The sequence below is a fragment of the Uloborus diversus genome, unplaced genomic scaffold, assembly GCF_026930045.1.
Source record: "Uloborus diversus isolate 005 unplaced genomic scaffold, Udiv.v.3.1 scaffold_12, whole genome shotgun sequence".
NCBI classification, from domain to species: Eukaryota; Metazoa; Arthropoda; class Arachnida; order Araneae; family Uloboridae; genus Uloborus; species Uloborus diversus.
The window spans coordinates 2,887,563-2,905,976 of record NW_026557876.1 but is presented as its reverse complement, the minus strand read 5'-3'; the positions used below and the strand labels follow the sequence as shown (position 1 = coordinate 2,905,976).

Sequence of the window (18,414 nt, the reverse complement as noted above, 5' to 3'; positions counted from 1 at the left end):
GGGTGCACCCTTGATCTTAGGGGGGGTGGCACCCCGGGTTGAAGACTTGGTATACTCGAAATTGAAACAGGGTTCGTACTCAATTTCAGAAATAAAATGAAGGAGTTTTGAAGGAGTAAAATGAGATTTTGAAGGAGTACTAATGGGTTGTCATTAAATGATGTCGCACTTTTTTTCAACATATTTGACCAACTTCCCCTTTGTTACAAAGTGTCACACATCACCCTACTCCTCCTCTTGTCACATGTCATATTTTTTATAAACATCATATTGTTACAATAACTGTGTGACGTCACGTTTTGTCACCCTCTCTCTTCCCCTTGTCTCAACTTCATGAGCCTGTCTCCTCCTCAAGGCATGATATCACTTGTGGATGACCCTTTTTACAACATCTAACTGCGATTTACTAAACAATTGTTTTTTAACACAATCACTTAATATTGTACATCTACTTATGTATTTTTAAATATTTAAGTAATTATTAGCCAACCTGACTTTTGCTGCAAGAGTGTGGTGGAGGAAAAAACAATAATCATAAAACTTGAAAAAATAGCCAAGCACCATTTAAGCACGTTTTACTTCACTTATGAAATGTCTTAGTCATCTAATAATATTTCCACCTTCAACTTTTATGACTTCTGTGCCCAATTTGTAAATCACATCTTTATGAAAAAAAATAAATATACGAAATTACTGCATTAAAATCGCACTTATACAATCTCCCTTGCGACAAAGTTGTCCATCGAAGTATTTAAAGTTACTGTTATAGAGGAAGATTATGTAGTCTTGAACTAAAAAAGAAGGAGTTTTGAAGGAGTTAAAACCAAAATGAAGGAGTTTGAAGGGCCCTTCAAAAAATTTCCTAAATGAAGGATTATTGGGGGAGTTTTGAAGGAGCGTACGAACCCTGTTGAAAGCAACATCAGCCCTTCCCCCTGCCCCCAAGGAACGGGATTAACGATCAGACAGATTAACGACCGCATTTTCGAGTTTAACGAATACCGTGAAAGAAGCTCACCTCTGCTGGATTTCCACCTCCAGTTTCTTGATCTTCTCCTGGAAAAGAAGAAAAGGAAGGCGCTTGATTGGGGGGGAATAAGGAACAAGATGCAGATCCCGAAATAAAAATCGAATTGTTTTTAAGAGCCACAAACCACCAATCGGTGATCGGAAAATAGGTGACGGAAAGAATGACACTCACTTCTGCCATTCTTAGGGCCGATTCGGCAGACGATTTTTTGGTCTTGGTTTCGTCAAATTCGGCTTTCAGATGTGCGAGTTCGCCTGCCTGGGAGAGAGAGAAGAATTCCATCAGAAACCAAAACCGGAATCGACAAAATCAATTTAAATAAAACAAATACAGTAGAAGACAGTTATAACGCCGACCTATATAACGCAATCCTCTATAAACCGCGCTACTTTTCAGAAGTAAACAATAGGTTTTGAAGTTTAAAAAGACCTTCTGTTTTGCTTTGCATACATAAAAATTGATAGATAAATTAAATTTTGAAAGTTTTCTTATCTTTCCATCTCATTTCAAAGCTTTTATATTGAAAATGAGTACTCATAGTAAACAGAAAATACCAGATGGCTCTTGAAAATGCAGCTGTTATGCAAACCATGAAGCTAGCAGAAGTGCAGGATTTTGATCGTGAAACATATTTATTTGTGAACAACTAATTCTAATATTGTTGCTTTAATGCTCATTGCAGATAAAACTCATTCTGGAGTGCTAATATGTAGATATATTCTGAATATTAGTTTCAAAATTTGTAAAATGACCTATATGACGCCAAAACCTGTATATCGCAAAAGCTCTGGTCCCAAGGTGTGCGTTATAACGGTCTTCTACTGTATACAGTATTTTGCCATATATAATCCAAGGCGGCGTATTATCGGCAGCCCTCTTTCCTCCCCCCCAAGTAGAAATAAATCGTTGTATAATCCGCAGCAATTTTTATTGTAAATGATGTTTCTCTCACGATCTTAGGCCCCCGTATATACGAGCCGACGCATCAGCTCGAGCTCTGCCATTTTTGATCTGAGCACGTGTTTGAGTGGTTGTCTTTTCTGGCGAGTTATCGTGTTTGGTGATTTTTCACTGCTAGCAATTATTAGCGGCAGGCAAATTGTTTATTAAATAAAATATCATTTTTGGCTGATTTGGAACTCGCAACTTTGCTCTGGTGGCCCTAGCTCCGCAACAACGAAAAATCCGACTCAAAATGGCTAATCTAAAGCTGATGCGTCGGCCTGTATATATGGTGGCTCTGCCCCGATCGAGCAGCGAGCAGTTCTTATCAGACGAGTGTTGATAATTTACGATGTTTAAATAGAAAGCCGAAAGGCTAAGTTCCAAGCAGAGAAGATACCACACAGTGGAAGATGCAGAATTAATGTCAATGTGCAGAAATGAACATTGGAAACTTATTTAAAAGCTTATCAAACATCGTTATCCACTCCGAAGCTCATCGATGATGTAACGCTTGGTAGACATCGATAAACGATATTCAACAATGTTCTCATTTCTAATGTAATGTAACGTAAAATCGTCTTTATTCAAATTAGATCAACTTCTCAACTCTTTCGGCACGTGTAAAGCTTCAGTTTTAGGTTGGCATCCTTTGATGCCCAATCCTATGTAAACAAGGCAAGTATAAATAGTGAACAATTCCAATCGTTCTCTCTCTTTTGCGTTCGTCAGACTCTCGTGCGTTAGTCCGGTAGGTACTGAGGAGTTGTGAACTCCACCTCCGCTTATGGCCAGGGTTTATTTTTATCAACTTATTTTGTTAGTTCGTTTATTTTAGTTTCAACGGACCAATAAACTTTTAAACAAGTTTCCAATGTTCATTTCTTCACATTGACATTCGTTCTGCATCTTCCACTGTGTGGTATCGTCTCTGCTTGTATAAGCAAGTAATATTGTTGACTGACTTACGGGACTCAGCCTTTCAGCTTTCCGTTTAATCATTCTACGTTATACTGTAACAAATTCTATAAATAATAATTATTTTTATGATTAATTTGTTGTAATCTAGCTAAATTTGGCGTTTATTCCATTATTTTTCATCTAAAATTATCTTAGTAACTTAACCTGTAAATAGTTTCTTGTAATTTACATACAACCCCCTAACATTCGACTGAAGTATAGGGTCCCCGGATAACACTTGGGAATGGAATAAAAAGAAAATACAAGAAGCATTTCGAATTATGTCCAAACTTCTTTCGAGATTTATAAATAGCCACAGCCAACAGCAGGATGAGTTAGTCTCAAGTTAGTTTTTGCTTGTGAATCATGTCAGCAGTGTGCTGGAGAGCATGTATTAGCTCTGTTTTGTGAAGCCTTTGAGCTGTATTTTTGCGTATTTTGATGTAAATATGCAATGGATGTTGGGGAGTTGCAAACTCCGCCTCCGCTTATGGCCAGGGTTTATTTTTATTAATTTATTTTGTGAGTTTATTTATTTTAGTTACAATGGACCAATAAACTTTTGGTAAGCCTTTAAACAAGTTTTCAATGTCCATTTCTTCACATCGACATTAATTCTGCATCTTCACACTGTGTTGTATTATCTCTGCTTGTATCAGCAAGTAATATTGTTGAATGACTTTTGGAACTTAGCCTTTCGGCTTTCCGTTTAAACATTGTAAGTTATCATGGGTTGGGGGGGGGGGGGGCAACATTGCATATATATACAGTGAAGCACCGTTCATAAGTTTCTGAAGGGACTGTATGAAAAAAGCATACAAATGAAAAAAACGTATAATAGGTTTCCGTTAATATGTATTAAACTCTGCAGGGACCAAATTAAAAAATGTATAAATGATAAAGGGTGTCCCAAAATTAACACAAGATTTGAATTTGCCGCCATTTTTGCAATAAATTGTGGGCAATCTTGAAAAAAGGACAATTTGGCAGCTGAGGGTCTAGGGTTATTACAAATCGAGCGTTTTCGATTCTGTAATGCGTTTTCATTATCGAACAATTATTTGAAAAATAATGAAAGTTTGGGCGGGTCAAGCGGTTTACTGTTATTGGCGCTCGATATCGCAATTAGGTAATGCGCGGGTGGTTGTGGGATTGCTGACATAGACGTTTGACTTCAAATAACCCCATAGGGAGAAATCTAATGGTGTAAAATCACACGATCTAGGGTACAATTCGTATCACCGAAACGAGAGAGTACACGAACAGGAAATTCCTCATGCAGTGATTGAATTGTTTCGCTGGCTGTATAAGAGCATAACACTCCATTTTTACTAACCCTAAACTCCCAGCTGTCAAATTGTTCTTTTTCCGTGGCTGCCAACAATTCACAGCAAAAATTGTGGCAAATTCAAATCTTGCGTTAATTTTGGGACACCCTTTATATATATATATATATAATATATATATATATTTATATATATATATATATATATATATATATATATTTATATATATATATATATATATATATATATATATATATATATATAATATATATATATATATATATATATATATATATATATATATATATGGTATGTGTATGTGTGTATGTTCCTCATGCAAATCCAGCTTACGAAGGATCTCCACCAAATTTGTCAGGGGGTTACTAGGGCACCTGAGAAGGAACGTAGGGGCTTTTCAAACCACAAATTCAAACTAAACCATTTGATTTTCAATTTTAGGGCCCAAAAATGGCATTAAATGGCTCTTTTTGCCCGAAATAATTATCCGATCAGTTCAAATGTAGCGCTATTCGAAAGCCCCTCAAAAAACATCATTGAAATTGAATTAATTCTTTCAAATTTCCAAAAAAACCGAGGCTGTAAAAATCACCGGCAAAAAATTTAAAAGCATTATGAAGCCTAACGGAACAGAATTTCATATCAGAATGAAACCATTCAGAAGGTTGCCAATTTTATTTTTAGACTGTGACTAAATAAAATTTTGCTTTTGTTTTGAGGTAAAAATTTCCTCTTTTGGTTATCATTTGGTGATTTATCTTCTTTCCCTTTTTTTAGGATTTTAGGAGGGCTGCATTTAATTTATTCAGAAATTTTTTATTTACCGTTTTCTTTCTTTAAAAATTATTATTTTGATGGGAAATTTTACAGTATTTTTTTTCTCTAAAAAGATAATTTTAGTTCTACCCTAGCAAACCTTTTTCTATTCTATAATGAAAGAAAATTTTATCTTGATAATCCTGGCACTACACCTTTTTGTTGCAGATATATTAATGATTTATTATGTATCAACAACTCCAATTTTTCTGAACTCAGCAAAAAAAAAAAATATCATCACTCTCTTACATTAAAAAAAACTAGTTCTAATTGTAAAGTTTTTAATTTTTTGGACATTAAAATTAATATTTACTGACTCTAACAGGGAATCTCTAATAATTTTATATTTAGTTAATATTTAGTTAGGCACTTTTAATATGAATTAAAATTGTTACATAACTCATAATTTTGTAAATATAAAATAAAAAAGGAATATTACAGTACTTTTTTATATTAATGATGTATTAATACATCATAAAAATAGAGTACATAACCTTTTGGTTATTTTCAATAACAAATGAACAAAAAAACTACGATTAATATAATTTTTATATTTGAAATACCATAGTTGAAAAAATAAATACCGAAAATATACAGATATGATATTTTCAAAATAAATATTTTATATATACCGACTGATACATATCAACAAACCCCGCTGCCACACAAAAAGGAAAAGCTGATTTATCTGAATGTCCACCGATGATTCATTCTTCATCAGCACCTGTACTCACCAGGGTTGCTGCCTTGAGCTCCAGTCCATCTCTCTCCTCTCTCACGCGGCAGTTCTCCTTGAGCAGTTCCGAAGACTGCAGCCTGACTGCTGCCAGTTCGTCCTGCACTGCAAAACACAGTTTCATTCATACCAATTATTAGAAAAACACGAAATACAGGCGTGCATCGTATAACACGGTTCATTCATTACGTGTAGTATCAAAACCGTGTCATACGAGACTTTTTTAAAAATAACTTTTAACCTCTTTATTTCACTCATTAATCATAAACATAGTAAAAATCATGTCAATACGTATTGTGTAATATCAAACCGTGTTATACGAGACTTTTTTAAAAATGACGTTTTTTCTTATTTTTAATGCTAATTATGCATGTGCATGAGAAAAATCAGGTTAAGATGTATCGTGTTATACCGTAATCATGCTCCATGTTATATCGAAACCGTGTTATACGAGACTTTTTTAAAAATGACATTTTTACTTATTTTTAATACTAATTATGCATGTGCATGAGAAAAATCAGGTTAAGATGTATCGTGTTATACCGTAATCATACTCCATGTTATATCGAAACCGTGTTATACGAGACTTTTTTAAAAATGACATTTTTACTTATTTTTAATACTAATTATGCATGTGCATGAGAAAAATCAGGTTAAGATGTATCATGTTATACCGTAATCATGCTCCATGTTATATCGAAACCGTATTATATGAGACTTTTTTTAAAATGACATTTTTACTTATTTTTAATGCTAATTATGCATGTGCATGAGAAAAATCAGGTTAAGATGTATCGTGTTATAGCGAAATCGTGTGTCCTGTTATATCGAAACCGTGTTATACAAGACTTTTTCAAAAATGACATTTTTACTTATTTTTAATACTAATTATACATGTGCATGAGAAAAATCAGGTTAAGATGTATCATGTTATACCGTACTCATGATCCATGTTATATCGAAACCGTGTTATACGAGACTTAGAAATAATGTGAATCAAGGGATGTGTACCGTGTTATATAGAAACCAAGTTTCATAAAAACAAAGTAAAAACTTATTAGAATTATCAAACATTAACAGAAATATCAAACAAAAATGAAATTCCATCCTTTTTAAATGTAACGTTCGTATTGTATCAAAACCATGAAGCAATAAATTCAAGTTTCGTACTGTGTAATATCGAAATCGTGTCATAATAATCGCAAATTTGGTGCCGTTTAATATCGAAACTGTGTTGTAGAAGTACTGTGTTGTAGAAGTACCGTGTTGTAGAAGTACCGTGTTGTAGAAGTACCGTGTTGTAGAAGTACCGTTCAAAACCATGAAGCATTAAATTCAAGTTTCGTACCGTGTAATATCAAAACCGTGTTATAATAATCCCAAATTTGGTGCTATGCAATATCGAAACCGTGTTATAGAAGAACTGTGTTGTAGAAGTACCGTGTTGTAAAAGTACCGTTCAAAACCATGAAGCATTAAATTCAAGTTTCGTACCGTGTAATATCAAAACCGTGTTATAATAATCGCAAATTTGGTGCCGTGTAATATCGAAACTGTGTTATAGAAGAACTGTGTTGTAGGAGTACCGTGATGTAGAAGTACCGTTCAAAACCATGAAGCATTAAATTCAAGTTTCGTACCGTGTAATATCGAAACCGTGTCATAATAATTGCAAAATTTGGTGCCGTGTAATATCAAAACCGTGTTGTAGAACAACTGTGTTATACGAGGGACACCCGTAAATGGCCATCCAATTTAAAATAGTCGAATATTTGGATGATAACGTGAAAATGCCGACTTTTATGAAAACCAAATTTTACTCATTCTTTTGGAACATCTTTTTAACTTGTTTCACTTGGCCCTGTCGTAGGAGTCAAGCTCATTTTTTTTCCTATTGATTTTCAAAATCCTCATGCATACTGTCCGCCCCACTCAATTGAATACAGTCGGTTCCAAAAAAATATTATTTGATTTAGCATGGAAATGTTCGTTACCTTTCCAAATTGCCTTAAAATATAACAATACTGAATAACTATATCATGGAAGTATTTAATGTGTTTGGTAAGATTCTTTTTAAGTAAGCTAAGTAAACAACAAAATCCTCATATATGTACACATATATATATTCACACAAACAGTCAAAATACAAATGAAAAAAGCGAGAACATCAAAATGGGAAATGAAAAAGGTGAACCCAGGACCAACACTTTCTCAAGGGGGGGATTGGTCCAGGACCAATCCCTCGCTTTTTTCATTTGCTTTTTCATTTGTATTTTGACTGTTTGTGTGAATATGTTTGTACTGTTTTTGTTTCTAGCAGCTTTGCGCTGGCATTACGGTACACTTTTGTATTTATTCTTTCAGTTTTTTAATGTCGTTGATTTTTTCAATTTCTTTGAATTTCTATTTTAAAATTGTCTTAAATTGTATCTCTTGTTTTGTATGTGTGTGTATATATATATATATATATATATATATATAATTATAAAAAAGTGAAAAATATTGAAAAGACCATACCAAAATCCCATAGATGGGCAACACAGCAAAACTAAAAAGCCAAGTAAATATAAAAAATATGCAAGCCAAGTGCCAAATATTAAACAATTTATACAAAGAATACTGATGAGAAAAAGGAAAATTGCAAGCAGCTAGTTAATAAGAAAGAACAAAGTATGAATCCAGAGCTCATCAGCCGTGGAGGATTCAATAAATAAGGGGTCGTTGAGCGATCTCTTAAAATTTGAGTCAGAGGTTATAACTTTTACAGCATAACACTATTAGTAAGTCTCAAAAATAGGGGGTGTCCTGGACTCCAGCTGAAAGAAAGTGTTTTTGAACCACCCTCGGGACCCTTACGTAATAAGTGAACGGCCCCTAAGATACGGTTTGAAGGAAACAACTTACGCAAGGCCTTTCCTTCTTCGAGCGCCTTCACTTGCAGACTCATCACTTCGATTTCAAACTAGAGGGAGGGAAAACAGGGGGATGAGACATTGTTCTAAAGCAGATGAGAAATAAAATACAGTTGGCTCTCTGTTTAACGACGCTCTATTTAACGACGGCTTTTCACGTTCCCAGATGGTCCACTGTAGTGTTAAAAGCATTCTATTTAAGGACGCTTTCTACTTAAGGACGATTTTTTGTGGTCCCTTGAAAGTCGTTAAACAGAGAGCCAACTGTATATAGATATAGAAAACACTTTTTTGAGGCTGTTATGAATAACAGTAGACCCTTGATTTATGTGGGGGTTACGTTGCATGGAAATGCTACCTTGATCAACACCACGTAAATTGAGACTTAATATTAGTGTTAAAAAATAGGCGCTATGTTCTGTATATGAAAAAAAAACTTCATTCTAATTATGACTAACTGTATAATAAGTTTAAGGTGTACTTATATAGAATGATCTTATTATATCATACAAATCTCCTAAAATACTAAAATTAAAGCTAATTTTCGTGTATGAAACCCAATTTCAAATTTATACGAGCATCGGATTAAATGAAAGTTGATAATTAAAATATAAACAGTAATTACATTTTTGCGCCGTCATACATCTTCATTCTTCGGCAATTAACTTGATTCGCAACATTAGGGGGGGGGGGGGTCGTTTTGACCGTAATCGAGAGAAAAGCAAAAAAATTGATCTACTTAACTTGAATGATTTTTACTGAAGCTAAGAAGACTAGGAATAACAACCAACAGACAAAAGGGATAGATTGAAAACGGATTTTACAATGTTACTGGTTACAACTAAGATCTAAAATAAACTTGAGGAAATTTAAGAACTCCAGAACGGAACAACGACCTATATACACACCTTTCAACCCCAGATTCGTTCTGAGTTTTGTAGCAACCTTTAGTGAACATAATATCCTCCTTTAACCTTCATTTTTCATGAGACAAACAGTCTGAAGTGGAAAAAAAATCTACGAATGCCTCGAATTTTTTTTCGATATATAGAAACAATTTTTCCATGTAATGAACATAGAAATTTGCTGGGATTTCGATACAGTAGAAGACCGTCATAACGCACACCTTGGGACCAGAGCTTTTGCGTGATACAGGTTTTGGCGTTATATAGATCGTTTCACACATTTTGAAACTAATATTCAGAATATATCTATATATTAGCACTCCGGAATGAGTTTTATCTGCGATGAGTATTAAAGCACCCATATTACAATTAGTTATTCACAAATAAATACGTTTCACAATCAAAATCCTGCACTTCTGCTAGCTTCATGGTTTGAATAACAGCTGCATTTCCAAGAGCCATCTGGAATTTTCTGTTTAAATTTTTTAAATTAAAAGCTTTGAAATAAGATGGGAAGATGAAAAATTGATTGAAAATTTAATTTGCCTAACAATTTCTCTGTTTTCAAAGCAAAACTGAGGTATTTTTTAAACTTCAAAACATATTGTTTACTTCTGAAAAGTAGTGCGGTTTATAGAGAATTGCGTTATACAGGTCGGCGTTATAACGGTCTTCTACTGCATATAGAAAATTTCGATACGTGGAAGTTCGATATATGGAGGTTCGACTGTAATTTCGTGTTCTGTTCATAAAAATTAGCTGGCTATGATAGTCTTTTGGCAGTCATTAATAATTTTTCTCCGTAATTCTTTGCAGAGCATTAACGCATCCATGATCACTTGCGTCATTTCCATGATAGAATCTTCCTTCAGTAACAAATCAGAAAGATCATTTCGATTGTCTAGGAGTGGCTCAAAATTCTCAATGTGAACGTTTTTGGTTGTGTGTCACCGATGTCGGTATCCTGGTTGGTTTTGGCCTCCTTTGTCACTCCTAAAAGCTCTTCTTCCAGTGAGTTCTGAACTGTGTGAGTTTAATAACTAAACTTCTAGAAAGAGCTCTGGAACCCATCGCATAAAATGTCTCCAGTGGCCCAAGCTCGACTTTTAGCACACCAAAATGCAGTTGATTACGCATAATCTGCAATCTTTAGAAGTTTGGATTTTTGAAAAGAGGGGAAAATTTTATCTGTTTGCATTGCCGCATCCGCTTAAAACCAAAAATCATCCACGTAAAATAAAATAAAGGTGTCAAATCTTAAACCGTGTATAACCGAAACCGCGTAAAATAAACCCGTGTAAGATGAGGGTCTACTGTATTGTATTTTACCGGTGATAATCACTTTATCGAGCATCCATAGATTGCTCAATGGATAGCAAAACAAGAACTATTATTATTAAAGTAAAAAACCAACATAAATAAAACACAAATCGTGAGGAAAAAGTAACTATTTTTATCAGAATTTGTGCTTTATTTACGTTGGTTTTTCACTTTAATCATATTGCAGCACATAGCTTATATGATAATTTTTCATTTAAAGAACTATTATTGTTTGGGGTGAAAATGAAAATTTCAGGATCATTCTGCAATATAACAATTTCACAACAAACTTTCACACACCCAGAACGAATTAAAAATACAACACTGGAAAACGTATTAAATACGAACAAATGCAAAATAATTTCAGTCGTCACCACAACTCATTTCCAGAAATTATATTAATTTTTTAAGACGAGAGTCATTAAAATTTTTAAAAATAATTGTAAAACGTTTTGACTGGGATTCCTCTACACAGTTATACAGTGAAACCTCAATAAGTAGTCGACCGGTTAAGTGGTCGTTTTTCTTTGTTCCCGACAAGGTCTCATTCACAGTAATGTAAAATGACCCTCCTTTACTGGTCAACAAATTTAACTTTACCCGCTTAACTAGTCACTCAAAAGTTGTTTCCTAAAATTCCTTTTCGGATCTTAGAAAATAGTGTCGGATTTAGTTGAAAGGCTGTTCGATAGTCTCCTTGAAATCTCGATCCTCGGTTCTGGTCATTCAAAGCAAACTTCTTGCTGTGACTCTGCCGAGTGCCAAGAGTAGGAATCAAACTCCTTCCAGCAAGACAGACAAAATCTAATACTTGGAGAAAGTTTGTCAGTGTTTAACATCTGTTCACAAGGAACAACAAACCCAAAATTTAAAGCTTGATGTACGTTAGAAAAGATCGTTCTCTTCCGTAAGGCAACAACTTCATCAGTCAACATTGAAGGATTGCATTAATGTACCGTAACTACATTGAAACAAGTTGTCGTTATTAAGTAATGTATAAGTAAGAGAAAACAAAACAAAGTAACTATTAGTATTTTTTTTCCCTTTTTAAAATTTCCACTAATTTGTAGACATTTATTACACAAGCTATTGTTTTTCTCACAGAATTCTTCTGTTATTCATGAATATTTGTAAGGCTTTTTTTTTCTTCCTTAATTTCCACTCCACATAAGTAGTCACTCCGCATAAGTGGTCAAAAATTTTTGGTCCCTTGAGTGACGATTTAATGAGGTTTTACTGTACTATCAAAATTTTTTTTTTATCAACTTCTTTTGCTCAGGCAGACATCCGACACTGTAAGGTAAAAAGAAAATTTTTGTTTAAGCTAGCAAAAATAAATTTTAATCTTTTACCTGAAGAAAAATGGTCGACTGTTCCATTTTGATTTCCAAAATAGGAATGGTTTTAACAAGAAATGGGGGCCAAAAAAAAAAAAAAAAACCATTTTTGTTGTGCAACCTTCTATGGGCATTCATTTAAGTAAAAAGATTCGAGTGATTTCAACTCAAAAAGGGAGAAAAAAACTGCAAAAATGGCAGGCTTCACAGCCACTCAAAAAATCATGCATAATTTCACGAATTTTACGGTACTTATGCTCACATAAAAAGAGTCAAGTGTGCGGCAGATTGACACCACTTTTTTTTTTATAAAGCAATCACGATTGCTTATTGTTTTCACCCGACTGTAGTAGTTGTCCCTTTGGTTTTATTTGATGTTATCAGGGCTTGAAAATACATTTAATGAGACACTTTTAATATGAATGAAAATTGTTACATTACTAATAATTTTCAATAACAAATGAGCAATATTACTATGATAAATAAAATTTTTATATTGAAAATATCGCAGTTGAAAAAATAACGATCGAAAATACCAAAGTATCATGATAGTTTCAAAATAAATATCGGATATATCGTGATATATATCGACGGATATATCGTGATATATATCGACCGATATATCGTCGCCTCAGAGCTGCAGTGAGACATCTTAGCGTTATTTCTGGGATTGGATATCTTAGAGTTGCTCCAAGGCGACGATGTATCGGCTAGCCCCGGACAGTATCGTGATTATTCGATCTGAACGAAAATCCCGCTCACCCCGTCCTTCTTGTCCGAGTGGTGCCTTGCGAAGTGCGAGTGCAGCTCTGCCTCGGAGCCCATCTTCATCTTGCAGGCCGGACAGGGGTGGGAGGTGGCGCCCCCTTCTTCAGGGTGGTGGCTCTCGTAGTGAGTCTGGAGCAGGTCAGGGCTGGGGAAGGCCTTGAGGCACGAGGGACACAGGAAGCCCTGGAACCATGCCAAGTTTCATTCATTAGTTACAGGGCCTCAATTCATTCAAATAAATTCACTTTATTTCAATCAGGGTGATATTTTTTACAAATATGCATCTCACTTATAAAATAAAAGAAAAAGAAATTACGGAACTAATGTCATATACCCTACCCTTGGCGACTTCTTCCTGTTGGTGCCAAGAAAGCGTCGCGAAGAAAACAATGTATGACGACATATGTCATACATCGTTCTTAGCGATGCTTTTTTAGATCCAACAGGAACAGGGTTCATACACAATTTAAGAAACAAAATGAAGGAGTTTTGGAGGAGTTTTGAAGGAGTAAAATGAGGTTTTGAAGGAGTACTAATGTGCTGTCATTAAATGATATCTCATTTTTTTTCAACATATATGACCCCCTTCCCATATTTTCACAAAGTGTCACATTTCACCTAACTCGTCCTCTTGTTACATGTCATTTTGTTTAACATATTGTTACAATAACTGTGTGATGTCACCTTTTGTCACCCTCTCTTCCCCTTGTCTCAACTTCATGAGCTCGTCTCTTCCTCAAGGCATGACATCACTTGCGGATGACCCTTTTTACAATATCTAACTGCAATTTACTAAACAATTGTTTTTTAATACAATCACTGAATATTGTACATCTACTTATGTAGTTTCAAATATTTAAATGATAATTAGACAAACTGACTCTAGCGGCTGAGAGTGTGATGGGGGGAAAAACAATAATCATAAAACTTGAAAAAATAGACAAGCACCATTTAAGCATGTTTTACTTCACTTATGAAATGTCTTAGTCTTCCATTTAAATTCTCACCTTCAACTTTTATGAATTAACTGTGATCAATTTGTAAATCACATCTTTATGAAAAAAACATAAATGCACAAAATCACTACATTAAAATGGCCCTTGTGACGAAGTTAGTTGTCAATCAGAGTATTATAAGTTACTGTCATAGAGGAAGACTATGTAGTCTTGAACTAAAAAAGAAGGAGTTTTGAAGGAGTTAAAACCAAAATGAAGGAGTTTGAAGGGCCCTTCAAAAAATTTTCCCAAATGAAGGAGTAATGGAGGAGTTTTGAAGGAGCGTACGAGCCCTGAGGAACAATTCAGACAAAGAAACATGATCAAAGCACTTCAGAACACAATATATACAAAAACAACATAAAACCAGAGCAAAAAAACATCGCAAATCTTTGCTTAAAAAATACCAGAAACTAGAAAGTTTTTGTACAAAGAAAAATTACTAGAAAGTATTTAAAATGCTTAAATTAACAAATTACTATCGTAGCTGACCAAAGAAATATGTACCAATAGAAATAAAAGCTGTTTTTCAACATGCATTTCATCGAACAAAAACTTTTCTCATACGCTACTGAAAAAGAGCAAAGCAATTCAAAATGTGATGTTAAGAGTGGAAAACATCCCCAAAATATAACTATTTCAGCCAAAAAAAAAACCGCTTAGTTATTCAAATTTCGATGTACGAAACGTAAAAATGTCTTGACAGAACATCCCAAACATAAACAATACAAAAATACCATACATTAATTCGTTATCCAGAAATGCTTTCAAAATACCTACCAAAAATATCTACTATATTTTACACAAAATAACACTTCATATTTTTATAAAACGCTAGAGTCAACTTATTTTCAGAAATTCAGTATCTAAAGTAGGCACGTTTATAGAATGTCTAAATAATTCGTGGCATCGATAAGAATTAACTTTTAGAATAAAATAACCGTACTATTTTGTAAAATAAATTAACAGTAAAAATGAAGTTAAAAACTACAAGAAACCCTCAAGATTTTCTAAAAACATAAGGAATTTTGGAAGAAAGAGTTTTTTTTTTGAATTCCAAAAGGAGGAACTTACTTTTTTATTGTATAAATCCTCACACTCAGTCTGAAACACAACAACATATTAACTGATGGCACTTTACAGAGACACACCCCAAGTTGGATTTTACTTTTAATTAACGTTCAAGTTTGAAGAAACTGGCATTCGTAATATTTATTCATCAAAACACAACTACTGAATTCAAACCAATACAAAAAAAAAAAGCTTTCCCTTAAGGTATATTGAAAAAAAAAAAATAATAATAAGAATCTATCCAATGTGAAAGGGCTGCAAGTAAACAAGTTTGAACGGATCTAAGATTGCCTTCGGGTTGCCAAACACAGGTTAGTTTCGCCAGGGATGCCACGCTTAAAAAATTATCATCTCATTGGCGAGAAAAATAATTCAATTTTATGCAAAAAATTGTACGTCGCCAAATGGGGGGGGGGGGGGGGGGGGGTGTATCACATCTGTACCGAAATTACAAACAGAAATATATTTTACCCTGTCTATTTGAAAATCTCTGATTGAGTATAGCAATAACAAAACTAAATGCACAATCATACAAAGAACACATAAACACAACACGAGTAATGCAATAAAGTACAATGTCGAATTATATAACAAAATCATCATTACAAATATGCTAATTTATCCTAAATTAACTACAACTGAGATGAGTATAAAATTTTTTAGCCTTTTCTTAAACAAATTTCGACTATTAATGGTTTTTAAACAATTGTGTAAGGTGTTCCACAATCTTGGTCCATAAGGGTCAATGCCCTTAAACAATAAATCGCTCGTTAAGTCGTAGTAAACAGATTTACTGTTTACTACAACTGAACGAGCATAAATTAATCTACAGAATAAAGATTTTTTTTTTTCAATTGGGATTATGATACACGAATTAGATGGACATGTGACCCAAACATGGTGAAAAATACAGTATTTTTATCTTTTACAACACTTAGTACATTATACTACACCTGAAAGCTTTCCCATGTATTTTTGCATCTATAAACAGGGTTGGCATGGCTTTTACTGTCTGTCAGGGGTGGCAAATAGGGGGGGGACGAGGAGGGCGGTTGCACCCCCCCCCCCCCCAAATTTTTTACTAAAAATATTTTAAAAACGGGTAAATTCAATTTAGATAACTTAGAAAATACTTTGTCTGCATTTTCAGAACCAAAAAAAAAAACTGATGGAGAATAATTGTTTGCCTTAACTAAAGAAGTAAACTCTTCACATGGGCTAAATATTTCAAAATTGTGTACTGCATGTTATGATGGTGAATCTTGTATGAGATGCTTGTATGGTGTTGAGACTGCGGAATTTAAGCGTGAACTCCATTTCATTTTACATAAATTTGTACATTATAATTTAATGTCATTGATTTTTTCTACTAGAAACATATTTTAGCAACTCTGTGTATTATATGCATTCATAGAAACTTTTTGCAAAGATATGCTATTTTTGAAAAACTTCCCACAATAAAAAATACTTTCATATCAACAAACATAATCTTGAGGCTCTTTACTTGACAATCTCTGAGTGACACAAGATGGTCTTCAAGAGTTAAATCTATAAAAGCCCCCTGGACTAATTACTGCATAGCAACATTTTCAACGATAGAAGATCTGATGTCATTTTAATATGTATGACTTTGTTTGAATTTTTTTTAGTTTATTTATACAGTGGAACATTTTTTGAACAACGCTGCACTCTATTATAAAAATTTCAATCCGCTAATTTTAACTCTTGGATTGACATTTGAAACTCTTGGTAATTTTTGCACTAATGCATATACTTGAACCAGGTGTGGAACTTTGTGACAGAACTTTCCATAACAGTTTTTAATGTATGCCAGTGTAGAAGAGGTAACAAAACCCACATGAAGTGTAGTTAAAATATTAAATCAATGTTTTGAATAAAATGATCAATTCAGTTCCTGTAGAAATTGAGACAGGATTTGATGAGATATATATTTATCATTGGTCTTAAGTTCAATATTATGTTGGTTGGTTATAGAAAATGAAAATGAAAATATTACACTTATAAGTAAAAGTTACAGCATGAGGGAAGAGGAACTGTTTTGTAAATTACGACGATACTTTTTAACGACGCAAAATATTCTTTGCCCCCCCCCCCCAAAAAAAACTTTCAAATGGTCGATGACTTTCACAAAAATAGGTAGCAAGACAAACACTCTGGATTATCGCTTGGAGATACAGCAAGAAACAACTCACCTCTGCAGAGCTGGCATCGCTGTCTGGCCCATCGTCCGATGTGCGGGATTCGGGACTCTGCGGGGATGAAAAAGTGTGGGTTATGAATCTAAGAATATGACAATTAAAAAAAAATATTTTTATTGAAATATTTTTTTCTAACTAATGGGCGGTAATTTACTGAATATACCTTGCATCGCGTTCAATCTGCGAGTTGAACCGAACCATTGCTTCGGTCACTCGTCTGGTCTGCTAATTCTACATTAGCTACCAGTTTGTTTGGCACTCTTGGCTTCCTTAAGAGGTTTTCCATCTCCAGCTCAGTCACTTTCCTATGCCGGGCTGCTGAGTGCTAATAAGCACGAAACTGCAGTCCTCGGCTGGAAATGACTGAGCTGGCGGAGTATTTCACGTAGTTTTGCTTTAGCCTTGGCTAATGGGCGGTAATTTACTGAATATTTTTTTATTGATTCAGGTTTTTGAATATTTCTCAAGAGATTGCACAAGAACTTGAAACATTCATTCTTAATCATCAAAAAACATAACAAAACTTGAAATGAATGCTTATAGGGGCCATTCATTAATTACGTAAGGATCATTTTGGCAATTTTTGACCCCCCCCCCCCTCCTCCCATGTAAGGGTCCATAAGATTTTCCAAACCCCTCCCCCCTATTCTTACATAAGATTCCATTTCATTTTTCAAAATAATAAAACAACGAATCTTACATCACTGGAATTCGTATTAAATCCACTATTATAAAACTAAACCATTTTGTGTAAAGAAATATTTACTGAAAAGTTGGAATCTAACCTGAATGTTTTTTCTATATTTTTTCGTATATGATGAGATACTAATTAAAAATAAAACATGCCATACATAGTGTGATTTTTTTAAAAAAATTATTTAACACCACTCATTCTTTATAAAACAAATAAAAAACAGCTCACCCTAATACGTTTTTAACCTTCCAGACGCAAATAAAAATAATCCCTGTCAAACTACTTGACTACGTGATTTCTAATGTAAAATATCGACTTTCAAAATATTACGTAAGAATGGGTTCGAACCCCCCCCCCCCCCAAGTAAGGGTATGTAGAGATTTTTCCACCACCCTTCCCCTCGGG

The 18,414-nt window shown here is 34.0% G+C and overlaps 1 protein-coding gene across 1 annotated transcript in view; it reads right to left on the bottom strand.

Moving 5' to 3' along the window:
* The window catches only part of LOC129232422 (early endosome antigen 1-like), a 129,887-nt gene that overhangs the window by 110,518 nt on the left and 955 nt on the right, over window positions 1–18,414 (bottom strand). The window contains exons 2-7 of the mRNA XM_054866567.1: window positions 17,310–17,366; window positions 13,025–13,213; window positions 8,693–8,750; window positions 5,787–5,893; window positions 1,202–1,288; window positions 1,019–1,056 (exon numbers count right to left, since the gene is read on the bottom strand). Coding sequence (XP_054722542.1) covers window positions 1,019–1,056; window positions 1,202–1,288; window positions 5,787–5,893; window positions 8,693–8,750; window positions 13,025–13,213; window positions 17,310–17,366 — 536 coding nt within the window. The remainder of the gene's footprint in view (window positions 1–1,018; window positions 1,057–1,201; window positions 1,289–5,786; window positions 5,894–8,692; window positions 8,751–13,024; window positions 13,214–17,309; window positions 17,367–18,414) is intronic.